At 37.8% G+C, this 18,216-nt stretch overlaps 1 protein-coding gene across 6 annotated transcripts; it reads left to right on the top strand.

Annotated features, from left to right (window-relative positions):
* The first annotated feature begins 12,825 nt into the window (after positions 1-12,825).
* On the top strand, positions 12,826-18,216 carry LOC128258634 (uncharacterized). Of its 6 annotated transcripts, none has more exons than XM_052990344.1 (8): positions 12,826-13,822; positions 14,319-14,578; positions 15,188-15,326; positions 16,325-17,317; positions 17,377-17,614; positions 17,674-17,836; positions 17,888-17,990; positions 18,052-18,216. In XM_052990344.1, exons 1-8 carry the CDS (start codon positions 13,244-13,246, stop codon positions 18,178-18,180), a joined length of 2,604 nt encoding a protein of 867 aa, XP_052846304.1. In that variant the 5' UTR covers positions 12,826-13,243; the 3' UTR covers positions 18,181-18,216. The 6 variants fall into 6 exon arrangements, with proteins under 6 accessions (XP_052846304.1, XP_052846303.1, XP_052846305.1 ...); XM_052990343.1 differs by having other exon boundaries at positions 15,188-15,344; XM_052990345.1 differs by having other exon boundaries at positions 15,188-15,344; positions 18,037-18,116.

The raw sequence follows: 18,216 nt of genomic DNA, 5'->3' as shown, positions 1-18,216 counted from the left end.
AAGGAAAACAATCCGTTTGGAGTCAGCTTTTGTATGCATCGCACGTTCGTTTTTGGTTGATTTCTTGCATTTCTCATAGCGCAGGGATCGACTTCGCTCCTCACTCTGCATTTATAAATCCCGGCATCGCGGGTCAATTTCATGCAACAGCGACAGCGAACCTGGACGAACTCTAGGACTTCACTGCAAAACAAACCTAAAGTTAAAATTGTTAAATTAAATTTTTGAGCATAAAAAAAAACAATCTTTAAAAAGTAATTTTAAATGTATTATTTATTTAGTTTTTTAAAAACTAAAATACTATATCTTGGCTTCGATTATTTTAAAATATACAAAAACCAATTTTTAACAGCAATTATTGTGAGACAATCAGTTTCTGAGCCAAAACAAGAAAGGCATAATCTTAAAACATATTTTAAAAATTGGCAAAATATTTTAACTTTTTCCAAAATTTTCAATATTTCAGGTGCACTTGCAGAACCTGGACAACGGCACGTATGCGCGTTTTTCTTCATGCCACTCAGTCTCACCTTTTGCCCTTCGCCTTGGCTCGCTTTGTGGGCGGAGTGGGCGTGGCGTCTGGCGGCACGTAATTGATTGTTCAATCTGTTCCAGATCAAACGAAGTTGCAAGCTGGGGTAAGAGTTCCGCAACCTCTCACCTGAAAAAGAGAAATTTCTGCGCGTATCTAAAAAATTCCCAAAGCTACCCTACGTAGCAGAATCAAATGAACTGTGAGCTGTTTGGGCACTCAGTTGATTGAGTCACCTCACTATCGTCTTTTTCATTGAAGTGCAAATGAGCGACTTGGAGTATCGTGAAGCAGGTCGTAAGGGGTTACAATTGTATCGGTATGTTTTACGTCCTTTAACGATCTTTGACCAGCGCGCCCCCTTATTTGTATGCAAAGATGGTTTCAAATTATTGCACGGCTGTCCTCGATGTTTAGAAGCCATTCTACATTGCAGCTGTCGCTGATTGCTCACTAAATCAGCATTTCGATGGCTCACATTTGTTTGCAAATTGAACTTTGAGGGCTCTAGTGCCAAATCACCGCTTCAAAAAGCCGTCCAGCTGGCAACTGGCCAGCTCAAATACTTGAATATATCCTTGTTTCCAGCCAAACAGATGGCAATCGTTGCATTTGGGGCTTTTAGCTCATAAATAAAACTTTGAACTGTCCCAATGAGCGTATACTTAATGCTGATGAGAAGAACATTGTGTATGAAAGTGGCTGGGCCTTAAAGTTAATTCAACTTTAATGGAAGTTGTGCACCAATTGTATAACAATTCAATTACGAAATAAATAAAATCAATCTGAAACATTTCATTTCAAAATTTGGTAATTAGTAATATATGATTACTTTTTTATAATGTTTAAATATTTGCAAACTGAAAAAGAAAACCTAGAAAATACCTATATAAAATACAGGAAGATTAACCTATTTATATTTAATTGCCAACACAGATGCAATAAAAAGATCGATAGAGAGGTTTGGTAATTTCACTTTTCAAGATGTAAAATCCATTCTATTCCAGTCAAATCGATCTCATTCAATTACGTTTCATAATTCATGACTGGAGCTCTGCGATATTTTCCGGATTTGCTTTACAATGAATATGCATGTAAGTCTCTCCCTCAGACTGTTTGTTTTCAGCATTTTTGTTTCCATTTTGCCAATCTTTTTGCCTCTTTTTATTTTGATTGTCCATTGGGCATTCATTGGATTTTTGTGTGTGATTTCTCTGTTGCTGCTGGAGCTGCTCCCATGTCAAAATTTTGGACAGTTTGTCACTTTAATTGAATTTCCATGCAGAGCCAAACGAGGCAAATAAAAAGTTTGGTAGTTTGTTCATGCGATTTATGGCAAATAGGACTGAAAGCAAAGGCAAAAGAAGTGAACTTTTTGCATAAATTTTCATACGGCAAAATGTTTAATTCAGACCATATGGTATGTGTGTGTGGCAAATGCAAAACATGCCTCTTTGCCAGATGTTGCTGCCTCACCCTTACGGCTCTACAATGCTACAGAATGCCAAAGAGAATAAGCTGAAAAAAAGTAGTTTGTTCTCAGAAAACGTGAACCAACTCAAATTAATTTTAAAAGTTTGGCTTTTTATCGCCGGCTTTTAATGTACCCAAAAATTATTGTTAATTTCTTTTTTACTTACTTAATTGATTTTGTGTCGTTTTATTCGCAACTACTCCTAAAAACACTTAAGATGTTTGTATTCCTTTCTGTATTTTACACCTATTTTATTGACCAGAAAATGTATTTATAATTATTTCTCTTTTTAAGTTTTGTTTACATTCCAAGTAATCTTAATAATAAACTTAAACTTAATATACTTTGTACAATTTAAAAATTATTTGATTGTGACTTTTAAGCTGTGGAACTGATTTTTTAACTAAAACTTTAAAATATGAAAAATATACAAATATATTGTAAGTTTTCTTTCGGTCTTAGTTCTTCGGGAAAAGTGGTTTTGACTTATCAAAAATTCCTCTTACAAATGCGTTAATTTTCCAATAGTAATTATGATTTTTTGTCAGTGTGTCTGAGTACATTGGCACAATTCACGCTTCTTAGACATTGCGGTGACGATTTCCGTCTTTCACCTTATTGTGAAATGCTACATCTTCCCGTTCAAGACCCCATACATCCCATCGTCCCATCGCTCGTAACCTCAAAAGCCGCTAACAATGCTGTGAAATTTCCTACGCAGCTCGCGGGGTTGTATCCTGCATCCTTCCTCAATGCTACGCTGAAGTTCTCGCTCCTTGCGAGTATGTTTTATAAGCTATGCAAAGCATCTAACGCCTTGTATCTGCTGCCAAAGTATATGATGATGGTGATGCTGTTGTTTTGATTGAAAACATCTTAGAGCGGCTGCCATAGTATTTCGTATATAATAAGAGAAGTCACTGAGGCGAACAAACAAACTATGTCAGTCGACAATAGATGTTGACAAATATAATTTAAGGCAAAAGTTTTGAACACACAGGGAACACGGCTGAGATACTCTGAATTATCACTCACTCACACTCTATTTAACCATTAATGCACAAGTTTATCTTCAATTTAAACTTTTTAACTTCTGAATTTGACATATAAAAGTTGAAATTCTGCCATTCAGTTTCAATTTGCATGGGGGCAGAGAATGTTGATGATGATTTCACCGGATGGAGACATTTTTTTTTTATTGACAAGGAAATGCTTTCTTCGGAGAGGAAACCAACTACGGATGTAGTCAAATGTTTCCTTCTCCCCGTTTGACCTTTTGCGGAACATATAAAGAGCATGAAAAAGTGTTAGTGCCATCATTTTTAGCTTAAGGCCTGACTTAATCTTAGATGGTCAAAGAATTGCAGAAGAAAACTTAAGTGCCACACAAATTGTCGCCCTAACACCTTGTAAGTTATGGTAGAGGCCGAAACTTTGGACAGGACATAAAACGGACACTCAAAGTAACCACAGACAAACACTCATAAACACTTTATGACAGTGCCGCATTGGATCAGGTGAGAAGTTAGAGGCTCCGGGGGAAATCGGAGCAAAGGGGGTTAAGCCCGTTTCAACTCCATTGCTCAAACACTGGGGAAATCAAACGGACATGGCACGGGATCGAATCGCCTCCGCATCAAATCCCTCATGTCCCCCATCGGACAACGGAGATGTGACAATGAAATCAAACCGAGAACTGTGCGAGTAACTGGAGATACATCTGTGTCCTGCTGCGGGCTACTGCCCAAGCAAACCAAAGAGAAACATTGGGTAATTTCTCGAACCGAAGATGGAAATACCCTTAAAATAGTATTGGTTGAGAGTACTGAAATGAAAAGCAATAATATCACAAATCATTTAGTCTTATAATTTAGAAATGTTGAAGTCAAACACGGAAAATCATATACAATATATTTAAATTACTTAAAACATTTTTTTTAATTGTGCTAGTAAGCTGAAGTTTGACTTTCGTTTTGGGATGTGAAACCCCGAACAATAACTCATCTGGTAATTATCTTTAAAGTATATTTCTTAAAATAACTGCATTGTAATTTATAGCTCTGGAACTCGAAGTTTAACTACAGAAGGCTTATGATTTTTTTGTGGATATTTTTGTAGCCCACAAAACTATAGGTGTTTCTAAACACCGCTACAAATGGTTAAGTTATCTTTTAAGAGTTTTAAATTTAAATTTATATACTAAAGGTGTTTAAGGCTTTCTCGCCTATATTAACAATTATAAAGTAGTAGTTTTGCAAGTAGGAAGAGTACGAATATGATATTTAAAGAGATATAACATACTTATTATGTCATTAGGAACAAATAAAATTTATATATATTTAATATACTTAATCCTGAATTATCTTGTTACAATAAGTATCTTACTATATTTCATATCTAAAAAGTAATCTTATCTGTTGCAAGGGTATAAATCGACCCACCGAGAGACAGATTGGGGAAGGACTAGAGCTAGAGGCAAAACCGCAGTACTAAGGCCCTACCCCGACTCCGATTGCCTCACGCACCAGTGTCCTCATTGTGGGCCAATTTGTGGACCATCATCAAGTGAGAAATTTCCAATTTCCGAAATGTTCAATTGGCCAGCAAAACGGCCCGCAGCCACAGGCCAAGGCAACTATTGTCATGTCCCCGCACTTTTGCCTCCAGACCTCACTTCTTAGCCCACAATTTCTGTTTGTATTTACATTTAGCGAGGTATTTTTATCAGTTGCCAGATGCTTTGTATCTTTGATCTGGTAGATATATGTATAGGAGGAAGATGAAAATAGATGTGCCTTCACAACTATTTCGTAGACCCTTACTTGTATTATTCGTTTTTTTGTTTTGCTGCCCCTGCACAATTTCTCATGCGGTTCAATTATTTGTGTTGAGCTCAGTATCCGTTTGAATTTGGCTTTTAATTGTGTTGCCCTCACTGTCCTGGGAACTCAATTGTTTCTCCATTTATTGGGCAAGCAACTTCTGACCTTCCCTATCATTTTTCGACTAATAATGCAAATGGGTTTCTGGGACGGAGGCGGTGTGAGTGTCGCATAAACTGTGGCCTGTATGCGAGGCTTCATTTAAATAATTGAATGGTGAACGCTGAAATTAGAGGATCTCGGTACAGAGCATATTTAGCCTTGAATACAGTCAAACATATAATTACATTCCAGGAGAAATTTTTTTGAAGATACTCGAAAACCGTTTCAGAGGAAGTTTTTGATAAAATAATTGGAAGGCCAACAGGCGAAATAATATCGCTCACAACATAATCATTATTTCAAATAATAATTTTTTTAAGAAATATAACAAAACAAAAAAAAAATCATTTATTCTGAGCAAAATCAATAAAATTTTAAAATAATAATTATTTGTGATTCTTTTGAATATCGTTCATAATGATTACGGTCCCTTCAATTAAGCCAAATTTGTTAATAAGTAATGAGACCATTTGGTCTTACTCAGGTTTATCGAGTTAAAATCGTACTTAAATAAGAAATACCAAGTGATCTTCATTTCAGAACAACATGTTACTAAAAACAAAAGATTTAATACCAAAAGTTCTTATACTGATACCAAAGGTAAAGAGCTGTTTTTAAGACACAAATAGACACGTTTTCGGTACGTTTTTTCCCTAAGTGTAGTAATAATTTTTAAGCCTAATGATTTCAGCCAAACCGTGTTTCTCCAAATAGTCTCTGTTGAGCTCTTAATGAAAATTATTATCAACGCTCTTTTTAACTTAAATGACAATTATTGTCAAGTGGAGAATACATAAAGCCCACACACTCGGCGACAAGGGGAACCTCCGCACAGAATTGTCGGCAGCGACATTATCCTCATCGGCAGACCAGAGTCAACGACCCTTACTTTGGTTAAAAAAATATAAGCAAGCTGCGTCAACAGTATTTATTTTTATTGACATTTTGTTATTCACCCACCTCCGACCATGGCCAAAAAAAAAAAAATCAGAAAGCGCGACCGCTGGGAAAAGCGGGAAAACCTCTCAGTGAAAAACCAAGGCGTGCGATTTACGTGACGAGACCGCGGCGGCCATTTAATGCCGCCCCTCCCCCCATTTTCATTTCCCAACGCCCCCGCCAGCACTTACACACTTTTCGCTTGCCAAAAGAGAAACTGAAAAACGCGGTGAGCACAAAGAAAAACGCCATTTTCCATGTTGGTCATAATGAATGCGTAAAAGTTTATTGCGGCAGCGGGATGTGGAATGTCATGGAATGGGCGAATTGGGTGGAATTGTGTGTTGGTCGAGTGGAAAAGGAAATGCCAAAAGAGCCTTGGACAGGTGTGAGTGCCAAGCACAAACACAAAATGATTTATTCTTGTCAAAGGACTTAAAGGTAGCGACAGCCGATTGTCCTGGTCAATCAGCTCAAGTTAAGTGATGGAATCCCGGATCTTCCTTGGGGTTAGAAAAATACCTTAAGACAGACTGAAAATAGCACTACAGTTAATAAGACGTGATTTTAAGTTAGTGGGAAATGAGTTTTGGATTTTCGAATCTCAAGACTCCCACTTGTTTGGAAAGTTGGATTTGTCACTAAAATTAAATAATTTAGACATGTTGCACTTTTAGTAGAAGTATTTTTGAAATATTCGTAAGCCAAGCAACAAAAATTCACATAGACCTTTAAATTTATTTCCATTTTCCATATATTTACTTTACAGTTTTGTTTGTTTTATGGTTAATATTAGTGCTACTCTAGACTTCCAGTCATAGGCTCAGTAAGCTAATAACAAGTCTTATATTATAAATCAAAATCTATAATTTACAGATAGAAAATTAAATAATATATATGATAGCCCAGTTGTTCGTTTTAGAAGTATATTTTGTTGCAAATTTTTTGTTTTTTGATATGAACCTTAAATAGTTTCGATTGCTTACACTTTCCCCATTGATTACATAGTTCCGTTGATGGAACTTTAATTTTGTAAGTCTTTGCTGTGTGCTGCAGCTCCCTTGACTAGCTGGTCGGGCTCTAAACCATAAAACATAACCCAACGTTCGTCGATAACCATAAAATGGGCTTCCCTTTTGCCGTTCTCCTTGGGGGTTTGGCTTGGGCTCCTCTTTTTTCATCCTTTCTGTTACTTTTTTATTGTTGTTTGATTTCAGCATAAAGGACGGATTTGGCAACAAACGTTATGCATTTGGTTCGGTTTCGGTTTGGGGTTTGGGATTTTTTTTTTGGTCAGGGTGTGGTGGTGTTGGTGGGATTTTGGCCTTTGCCTTCAACCCAGGGATTGCTGTTGTTCGGTTTGTTTTGGGTTGCTCTCGAGGCGTTTATCGTTTTCCTTACCAAACCCAACAACAACGGCTCGATTTGCATGTCGAAGTGCGAAGAAAAAAATGCGGAAGGCAAAAGCTTGTTTTGCCCTCTCAACGAGTGCCAGATTACGCATACGCAATGTGTGCTGCCTTTGTATTACATTGTGTTATGTTTGTTTGGACAAATTATGCAAATCGCAAGAAAATATACAAGTGGCAAAAAGCATTTCGGCCAGAATGTCTCCTCTCTGTGTTTTCTTTAGCTGTTAGGCAAAAAAGCGATTTCCTGGACATTCTTCGAGTTGGATTTCTCTTCCTCTCAGGCATTTCATTAAAACACGCCCACGTTTTTATGACTTAATTTGGTTTGCGTGTCAGCCCGAGGCCTTGCCACCCCATTACATTTTCCCATAAACAGCTTCACACAATGAACTTGTTGACACTGCTCTGGTCCGAAAAAGTCAAACAACACTTCATTAGTAGCCGCATTTGTATTTGTTTATAACTTAATCTAACCAAATGTCAACACGAAGCGCGCCTGGAAAATTTCAATGAGTCCTGGTCACGCACAGGACGAGAAAATTAGGTGGCAGAGAGCTAAAAAGAGGAACTGGGTATTTCTAATAGGAAATGCGTAGACAAAGCTCGATTAATTTGTTTGTGCTTCTAAAATTTGCCCCGGTTCGTTTTAAAGCTGATCTTGGATATAATTCAGCCGAGTCGGGGTCGTAAAACTCAGTCAGAAGATATATATAGGTTATATATGTGTGGGTATATATGCAAGCGACAACTCGACAGTTTATTGCAGGTACGTGTCTTGAATTATTGTCAACACTTTGCCAGGTTGGAGATTAACAAACGTTCACGCCTGATGTTTGACAGCCCCCATCCTGTCGCATTTTCCTATTTCCCACAGTACTAGTCCTGCTGCCGCTTTCTTCACCGGTCGTTTTATGCCTGGAAAAATTGATGAGCGTGTAAACATGTGTCTGTGCGCTTTTATTTATGGATTTCCATAACAATTCAGCGTAACATATGTGTCTGAGCCGTTGATTGAAGCACTTTCCCGCCGCTTCACAAAGAGGATAGAGGTTGTTTGCCAAGCAGTAAATACGTGTAAACTGGGTCAGCCCACCGCGTTCGTTTGCTTTTGGTGTGGTTCTTCCTTAAAGTAAAGCTCAGGAGTTTGGTTTTATGCTTAGGTGTTACGTGTTTGGTTTCAGCCCCTGAGTTTGTTTACCTATCCTCATTTTCTCACTCTCGGTTGAGAGTGTTTACTTTTAAAGTAAAGAAATCGGTCTTTTAAGTAACCTTAAGATTGGTTGTTCAACAAATAACTAATTAGATTACCGACTTAATCAACTAAGTCCCGTTTCTTCGTGTTATTGATAAGCCGTAAGTCGTTCCTGTACTAATTAGTGTTAGATTGGCATACTAAAAAAAATGGTGAGTCAATTTTAAGATTTTTAAGATTTAAAATTCACATTTATTATACTCTGAAGAGGCTATTATAATTTCAGTCAGATGTATAAAACGCAGTGAATGAGACATCTCCGACCTTATAAAGTGTATATGTTTTTGATCAGCATCACTAGAGGGTCCATCTAGCCATGTCCGTCTATCAGTCTGTCCGTCCGTCTGTCCGTTTCTACGCAAACTAGTCTCTCAGTTTTAAATCTATCCGCATGAAACTTTCCCAATTCCATCGAAATAATAAAAAAATTAGACACACCATCCTGGGCGGAAACTTAACTCCAATACTTTAATTTATACAAGATACATATATAAATAAACGCTTTAATTAAAATATAATAAATGAACGCAAAGGTGTAAGTATTTAACTTAAATGCCCCTCTATTTTGATTCATTTTTCCTCAACGGCGCAAACGAATTATAACACATTAAATCACATTTATGTCGCGTGTGAGGAGGGGCGTGCCTCATTTAACCCGAAATACTTTTTTGCCTTCAGTTCTTGACAACTTACTTTCCACTTTTTCGGTAAGTTCCCGGGAGCCAAAGTTTTTCTTACCTTTTGTCACCAGGCATTGCCGGCATAGTCTGCGTGGAATTAACATGACCGGGTCCGTTGTCAACACGGCAAATGGTTTGGGTTCAGGTGTCAAAATTGTTTTGGCGAAAGTTTGTGGCTGCTTTTACGGCCACGCTTATTTTTGTTAAGCATTTTAAGCACAGGCTTGAGATGTGGCTCAAACCCGGTCCCCTGATACACCAACTTACATACAGAAAATACCTAATAAAATTGCAAATTAAATATGGCTGTTTTAAATATTAAAAGTTATATCAAAAACTTTTAAAATTAAATTTATATTACAAAAGGAATTTTTTACAAGTTTGGTCAAGTACTTAATTAGCTTTAAAGTTAATTTTCATACTATTTTATTCCTTTATTATATATATATGAACCAAACTATTGCTAAAAAAGTAATGAAACTCATAAAAAAGTTTAATAATGTTTAAATGAGCTTATGTTTTTTTCCGTGCACATACCTAGACTAAATGGTGCAGGCGCTGAGCTGTCGCTTTGGATGGAAAAGTTCTGTGTTGCAACAAAAGCGAAACAAAAACGCAAAGGAAAATATGGTGGGAATTTTTTAACGCTTCCAAGTTTGCACGGCGCCGACAGCTTGCCAAAGGAATGGACAGGGGGGAGCGGGGGGATAAGGTAAACTATTACATAACACGCATTATTCCAAAGGTGCCAGCCCAGGATGGTAAGGCATTTGCCCGGGGAAAAATGCATAAAAGCGCATTTTATTATTTCACTCGAAACTTGTTTACGGTTCGTTTTCTTCTCGCTGATTCGACACCCGTCGCGCTCTTTCATTATGATGTAATATGGTTTTAACATTATTTTTATTATAAATCAACAAAATGCACTCAACGTGACTTTCCCAGTTGACGCCGCACAACTTTTCCCCCAAGTGGCAGTGAAAGCCCAGAGAAAAGCACAAGCAAAAGGGTCCAAGAATAAAGGAAAAGTGCTGGAAAAGCGGGTAGTTGGAGGCCAGATTGGACTCTGATTTATTTAATGCTATTATAGTTATGGCTTTATTACTTTGACGGATAAAAATGACGGGGCGGAAAAAGCGGAGCCAGAAGCCACTGAAAGATATTTTTAAGGTTTAAAGAAAGAAAGTTTTATTGAACAAAAAACTTTGCTATTTCAAATTATTATTAATTAAAAAAAATAAATAAATTTTAAGAAATTGTAAAAATTCAACAACATTTTTGAACTGCCAAAGTTATTACATATTTGAGATCACTTTTGTTAAAGAAACTAGTTAGTTATTTAATTAAACAACATAATATTTATTAAATTTTATACAATTTGAAATATATGTACGCCTTGAATGTAACATTCCATTTTTCTTGAGATCTATCACTTTAAATGGCTTTTTCAACCGCTTGCCAAGAGCGTGAAAGTACAGAGACCACATTTATCTTTCGACTGTGCGAAACAACAAATGTCACAACTGTCTGTCAAGTCAGTTGCAACAAATGGAAAATCCTTGGGGACCAGAACACAGCTGCAATTTTTTGTCTATGCTGCGTTTCAAGGATAAAAGCCGTGCCAAGTTTTTACCGCCCACACTTATTAATATTTATGCTGCTCAAATGTCAGCGGAATTTGTCAAATTTATTGCGATGCTAGAGAATTATCTCTAGACAGTGAAAGTAGAGTTTCCACAGTTGAAAGTGAAAATATTTCAACTTCAAAACTTGTTAAAAATTAAATATAATAAATATGTATGATCCTAATTTAATATATATACCTATGAATATAATTTAAACGAATATTCTTCTTAGTTTAGTGATAAAAACATTTAATATACATTTATTCCAGTGCAACCTTTCTCCCACTCTGATTTCATTTTGATAAGAGCTCTACCATATTTGAGAAATAAGAGCTTTGCCTGTTGATTAATGCGACTTGTCATAATGTTCACCGACTGTTTGCGCCTTGAATTTTGAATAAGATGCATTGGCAAGAGCTATTACACTTACACTTCTTGCATTGCAATTTCCTGTCCTTAGCTGGCGATTTGCATGCTGATCTCATTAGCACAAAACAAGTTCATCTGCTACTCCTTCCAGAGAAGCGAATCGACTGCAAGTGCATCATTTGCATGCAAATGTCGTTTGTAGGCCACTTTCCCCTGCCTTCACCCTTGACCACCGATCCCTTCGTTGGTTGGCTGGTTGTTCATTTTGCACTTTAGCTCGCCTTTGTTGTGGTTTCGTCCTGCAGGACGAAACTTGACTTTTCTGCAGGGGCCAAGAGTATCCGGCTCTAGGGCTGACTGGGCTCATAAAGCAGAGCTGCACTTGCGACTGCCGTTGACACTTTAGCCAATATTCAGGGCACGAAAAAAATGGGGATAGAAAGTGGCTGGAGGATGTCCTCCTTTATGAAAAGTTTCTTTTTGCGGCTGGCAAAACTTCTTGTTTGGCAATTGTTGGCCCTGTCATTGTCGTTGCCGGTTTTTATTGCTCAGCAAACGTGGTCTTTATCCACTCATTATGGACAGTTTAGTTGCACTTTTAGTGGGGCTCCCAAATGGGAAATGAATGTGCGCAGTGCTTTAATTTCATTCCAGCACTTTAAGACCTCTCTGGGAGTCATCATTTTTCATTAATTTACACCCGACAAGCTTTGATTTTATTTTTCAACCAAAATAGTACACAATTTTCGCACAAAACTATTGGCATGAAGCAATCCGCTTACAAAAAGCACTACCAGAATATAACGTATACAAACTATTCAACGCTTTTTCACAACATTTTCCAGTGCTGCCACTTAAAGAGCAAATATATAATGCCAAAGGTAGTTGAAGTACCGAAGCCCATTAAAGCAACGCGCTCCAACGCGTTTCCTAAGTACAATTAAGGATTTCAACGAACGCCAAAAGCCATACGCCAAAATATATTATGGCCAGGAAACAATAAAAAAAAACGAGGAGCCAACGGAAGAAAGTACAACCTTAACAGCTGTAAATAGGGCCAAGACTTGGGCCCAAGGCCAAGTTGTGGGGAAATAAACAAAAATGTAATTTGCGCCACTTAGCAGCGAGCGAATGGACAGTCCCATTAATAATTCAACTTTTTTCGGGTATTACGGCGGTGGCACAGATAATAAGAAAATATGACTTTGTTCAGGGGCTCCTCGCTTGACCTCAAAAATAAATTGTGAAATGAAAAGCTGGAAGAAAATAAATAAATAATACAGAAAAAATAATTAAAATCAGAAATGGAAACAGCAGGAATCGGCATTGTTAAAAAGCTAAGCCCTGAAGGAAAAAAAAAAACTTTAAACATATATGTTCTCTGGTGGAGTTAACATTAAGCTCCATTAATATTTGAGAAATAAATAAATAAATTAGATTAGAATTTACAAATAATAAAAATTATTCGTTTCCAAATACTGAAAACAAATTTTAGAATAGTTTTCCTGATTTCTTTTTTCTAAACAATTTTTTACAAAGTAAGCCTTTACTAAACACAACTATCTCAAACAATTATAAAATTCCTTTGACTTCTTTTGAAAATATTAACAATAGTCACATTATTTTGTTGGGATATACCTCGTTCTTTGTTTCCTAGCACTGGCATGGAAATTCAATTAAGTTGACAAACTGTCCGAATTTATGACATGGGAAGCGTTAAGCCCCAAAGAACAAAAGGAGTTTGTGTGGGATTGAGACACACTTGGGGCGACCCTGATTCGCATACCTATATCCTTTATGCATATTCATGGGCAACGGGCGTGGGTCATGAATTATGAAATGTAATTGAACGAAATTGAATAATGACGGTGACCGGTGTCAGTTGACAAGAAAAGTGAAATTCCAATGAGCGATTTATGAGCCAATTTGAATTTAATTTGGACAGCCGCAAAATGTCAAAGTCAAACGAATGAATAATGCACGAACAACGGGATCTGTATATAAAAGGCGGAAGCAAGGTAGATGTCATTTGCATTTTAACATATTGTTGGTACCCAATGCATTGGTGGCTACTCATATTTTTGACGTTATCCTGCGAGGGATTGCAGGAGCTGGAGTTGGCTTATGTGGTGGCCGAACCGCAGCGCACATCGTTGCTGCAGAACAGTCTGATACTGCAATTCGCGCAGGACTACAAGCACATCCCCAGGATAACCTACTTCACGTGCCAGAAACCCTTTTCCCAGACCTCGACCTCCGACCAAATCCCCAGTGCAGAACTTCGCGACGCCTTCGCGGCGAAGAATGTTCAGCTGATTAAGAGCCTCTACGAGAGCGAGCTCTTTGTGCGGATTGTCCTGCTGGATGTCCTGGCCCCGGCTCCTTCGAGTACCCGACGACCGGGCAGCGGGCCGAGCGGAGGATTCAGCCAGACGCCCAGTCAGGCACAGAGCAATGCCGACTGGCTGGAGGGCGTCCTGCAGATGGAAGCCCTCAGGCAAATTGCGGTCGTGGATCTGGCATGCGGCCCCGTCAGTCGCCGATTTCTCGAGTTGGTAAGTTCGGGCGATGGTGAGACACTCAAAAAAAGTAAAGTAGCTGGCACTTCAATTAAGTGGGGAAAAATAAGGTAACCTTATACTTATATGTCATAAGTAGGTTATTATTAAAAGTGGTATTTGCTATGTCCTTTTAATTGATTTTACAAAAAATCGTGAGAATGGACTAAAAAATTTTAGATTTTTGACTTTATATCTTTAAAACAACATTTAACTTTTATGTGATTTGTTTTATAATAAACATTAAAAAAACCTCCTAATTATTTTTTAAGAAATTTATATTAATTATGGTTGCCAAAATAATATTTAACTCCCCATTGAATTGAAAAACGGTACATAAGATTTATACTTCAACAAAAATATTTTCAGTTAATTAGGAGGAATAAAATTTTAAATGTAAAACAAGCAGGCGTAATTTTTTCTAGTGCTGGCGCTCATCGCCTTGTCAAGTTCTAGTCCCCTTATTAAGTGCTCAAGTACAATCATTTCAAAGGCTTCCACCAAGATGCTTTACAGCGAGAAGTTTCACTGGTTATTGATAGAGGATTTCGCCTGGCATGGCAAGACCCAGGCTGGCGAAGGATCAGCGGAACGGGAGGAGGAGCCACCGGTGCAGCAAATACAGGCGACCGACGATGAAGACCTGCCATCCATCGAGAGCTTCTTGGGGGGCATGAACCTGTACATGAACACCGAACTCACTTTGGTCAAGCGAATGTCCGAGGCAGCCCACTACACTTTGTTCGATGTCTGGTGAGTGATTTAATGGGCCTGGTCATCTCACAATCACCGCAAACTTTAACATCCACTTGAATTAAATAGTCTTTTACCTTGAATATGTTTGCAGTCCCCTGATATAGCCTGAAGATTTTGTGTTTACTTTACCTTAATTGCCTTAACAAATGTTTATTTCGTAATTAACAAAATTTGTGATTTATTGAGCAATGTGTGGCTAGTTCGTGGTCACCTATAAATTTTTGATTTACAGGCATTTAATAATGTCAATTAAATGAAAGTCTGTATCCAAAAGTAGGTATTTTACTAGTGGTTAGTAATTGATGCATGTTGTTGTTTATTTTTCTAATTAAGTGGATATTGTTGTTTATTAAGGAATTATTACCTTATCATCTCCAACCATATTTACCTCAAGCAATTGGCATGCATCCAAGTATTCGTACATTCCTACAATCAAAGGACAAGATATCACTTCGACAACATTTGACTTTAAAATGATTCATTCCTCTAAAATGCCAGAACAAATTCTTACTTCTGCATTCGCCATCAACACATCGGCCATAATTTCCCAACTGTCGATTTCCCGGCTGCTAATTCCTACTACCTACCTACTAAACCTTCGATTAGGAACCCCGGACTCAACTACGGCGGACACGTCAATCTGACCGAAATTGGCAGCTTCACGCCGTCAGGAGGAATCCAGTTGCACGACTGGTTTCGGACCACATCCACAGTTCGTCGCCGGATGGATATGCAGCATGCCCGGGTGCGCTGCATGGTTGTGGTGAGAAGCAAAGGGGACTGGGCTGGAAATCGAGGGACAGGAAGATCCATTATCTTCCGGAAGGACAGTAGTACACTCGAAAGAAAGTGTTGTCAAAGTGATCCTTTTTCAGTTATTAACTACAGCTTATGTCAGACCGACAAATTATTTGAAGAAAGTTCTCTAGTTTTTTAGAAAATATATACTTAATTTATAAATTTGGTCAAATAACTTAATTATAAATCAAATTACTTAATTTATAAATTTGGTCAAATAACTTGACTGTCTTAAAGAACATTGAACCGATCAATTAATTATTTTGATATCATTTTTTTAATATTTTAAAAAGATTATCAATACTTATGAATCACAATTTGACACATATTTAATAAATTTGCAACGGAAAATATTTCGAAAACAGTAATTTTAATATAAGAATGATCATTTTATTTAAGTTCACTTACACTTTTGTTTTTAATTATATATATTTTTAAAAAACCAACTTCATTTATAAATTTAGTCAAATAACTTGACTGTCTTAAAAAACATTGAACCGATCAACTAATTATTTTGAGATATTTTTCTAATATTCTAAAAAGAATATCAACACTTATAAATCACAATTTGACACATTTTTAATAAATTTGCAACTTAAAATATTTTAAAAATAGTATTTTCAGTATAAGAATGATCCTTTTATTTAAGTAAATTCACTTATAAAAATACCACAACATTTTAAAATTACCCTCTCTTTAGTATTTTTGAATTTCTTTATTGCTTTTTTATAAATATTTGCAAGATTCATGTGACTATTATCAAGATGAACTTTAAACATTATGTTGAATATTTTCATTGCCATTTTTAATGTTAAAACCAAAAAAATAATATATAAAGACAGCAAAAAGCCATATTTTTTTTGATTTTCTTCCGCGTTTAAGCTAATAGTTTTCCGCAGTGCAATATTGTTTGAGTTTGAAGTATGGTTTGATATGCGACAACAGGTGACCAACAAAAACATGACGGGCACCCTGATGTACTACCTCACCCACACGGTGTCCGGTCACATCGACACGATGAACCGCTTCAACTTCAATCTGCTGATGGCAGTGCGCGACATGTTCAACTGGACGTTCGTCCTTTCCAGGACGACGTCGTGGGGATATGTGAAGAATGGTCGGTTCGACGGGATGATTGGAGCTCTCATTCGCAACGAGACGGATATTGGCGGGGCACCGATATTCTACTGGCTGGAAAGGCATAAATGGATCGATGTGGCCGGCAGGAGTTGGTCGAGTCGTCCCTGTTTCATCTTTCGCCATCCGAGAAGTACCCAAAAGGATCGTATCGTATTCCTTCAACCTTTCACCAACGATGTTTGGGTTCTAATTATGGGCTGTGGTGTTTTGACAGTATTAATTCTTTGGTTTCTGACCAACATTGAGTGGAAACTGGTGCCTCACGATGGCTCAGCTTTGATTAAGCCCAAAGGCGGAGTTCCACCACGTCAAAATTACCAGCAGCAATCACAGCAGGAGCAAAAGGAAGCCACAGTGCGACCCATTACTGCAGTTTCAGTGGTTGTTGTTGAAAAAAAAAAGGATGAAAACATAGAAGGCAATGAAGATACCAATCGCATTGATGCCGAAACCCTTTGGCAACGCTGCTACCAGAAGCTAAATGAGTACATCAAAGATCGGAAGGCCAAGCAGATTAAATCTCCAGAGCGAGTTGGTCTCTTTCTGGAATCCGTACTATTTTTCGTGGGAATTATTTGCCAACAGGGACTTGGCTTTTCCACCAGTTTTGTTTCAGGACGTTGTATTGTGATCACCAGCCTGCTGTTCTCGTTTTGCATCTATCAATTCTATTCGGCCAGTATTGTGGGCACTCTGCTGATGGAGAAACCCAAAACCATTAAAACTTTAAGCGACTTGGTGCACAGTTCGTTGAAAGTGGGAATGGAGGATATACTCTATAACAGAGACTACTTTTTGGTGATTATTTAATATATAAAGTTTGTTAGTTGCAGTTTTAAGAGAACATATATGTATAGCACACCAAAGACCCCGTTTCCATGGAACTGTATGCGAAGAAGATTACAAGTGTGCCCAATACCAAAGAAAACGAAGCCGATGAAGATGAGCCAGTGGATCCGAATCCAGCGTCTACTGATCCTGCTAAATCATACCGGGATATTGTCCACAGCCATGAAACGGGTGCCCATGCCAAGGATAATGCAGCCAGCAATTGGTTAGATCCCGAAACAGGTTTACTTAGGGTTAAACACGAAAGTGAGTGGTTAATAACCCTGATTGACATACTTACGAGTTTATCTCAACTTCGATTTTAGGATTTGCCTTTCATGTGGACGTGGCTGCTGCCTACAAGATAATTGCGGATACGTTTAGCGAACAGGATATTTGTGATCTCACCGAGGTCAGCATGTTTCCGCCCCAAAAAACCGTGAGCATTATGCAGAAAAATTCGCCAATGAGGAAGGTTATCTCATATGGGTGAGTATGGGTATTTGGTAAAAACAGTCACTAAAATTTGGTTTTGCCTAGATTACGACGTGTCACTGAAACAGGAATTCTGTCATATCACTTTAATGTCTGGCACTCGAGAAAACCGCCTTGTGTGAAGAAAATCGAGACCTCGGACTTGCATGTGAGTTTCCGGAACTTTCAAACATCCTTTTTTTAAACTTTGATAGCACCCTTAATTTCAGGTTGACATGGATACCGTGAGCTCGGCCCTGTTGATACTGCTCTTCAGCTACGCCATCACCTTTATGATACTGGGCACCGAGATCCTATACTCCAAATGGCAGTATCGCCTCGTAATCAGGTTAAATTAAGTTGACTCAATAAAATTGCGAAAGCGGGGCGATTAA

Source organism: Drosophila gunungcola (genome assembly GCF_025200985.1).
Source record: "Drosophila gunungcola strain Sukarami chromosome 3L unlocalized genomic scaffold, Dgunungcola_SK_2 000003F, whole genome shotgun sequence".
NCBI classification, from domain to species: Eukaryota; Metazoa; Arthropoda; class Insecta; order Diptera; family Drosophilidae; genus Drosophila; species Drosophila gunungcola.
This window is presented reverse-complemented; position numbering and strand designations above follow the sequence as displayed.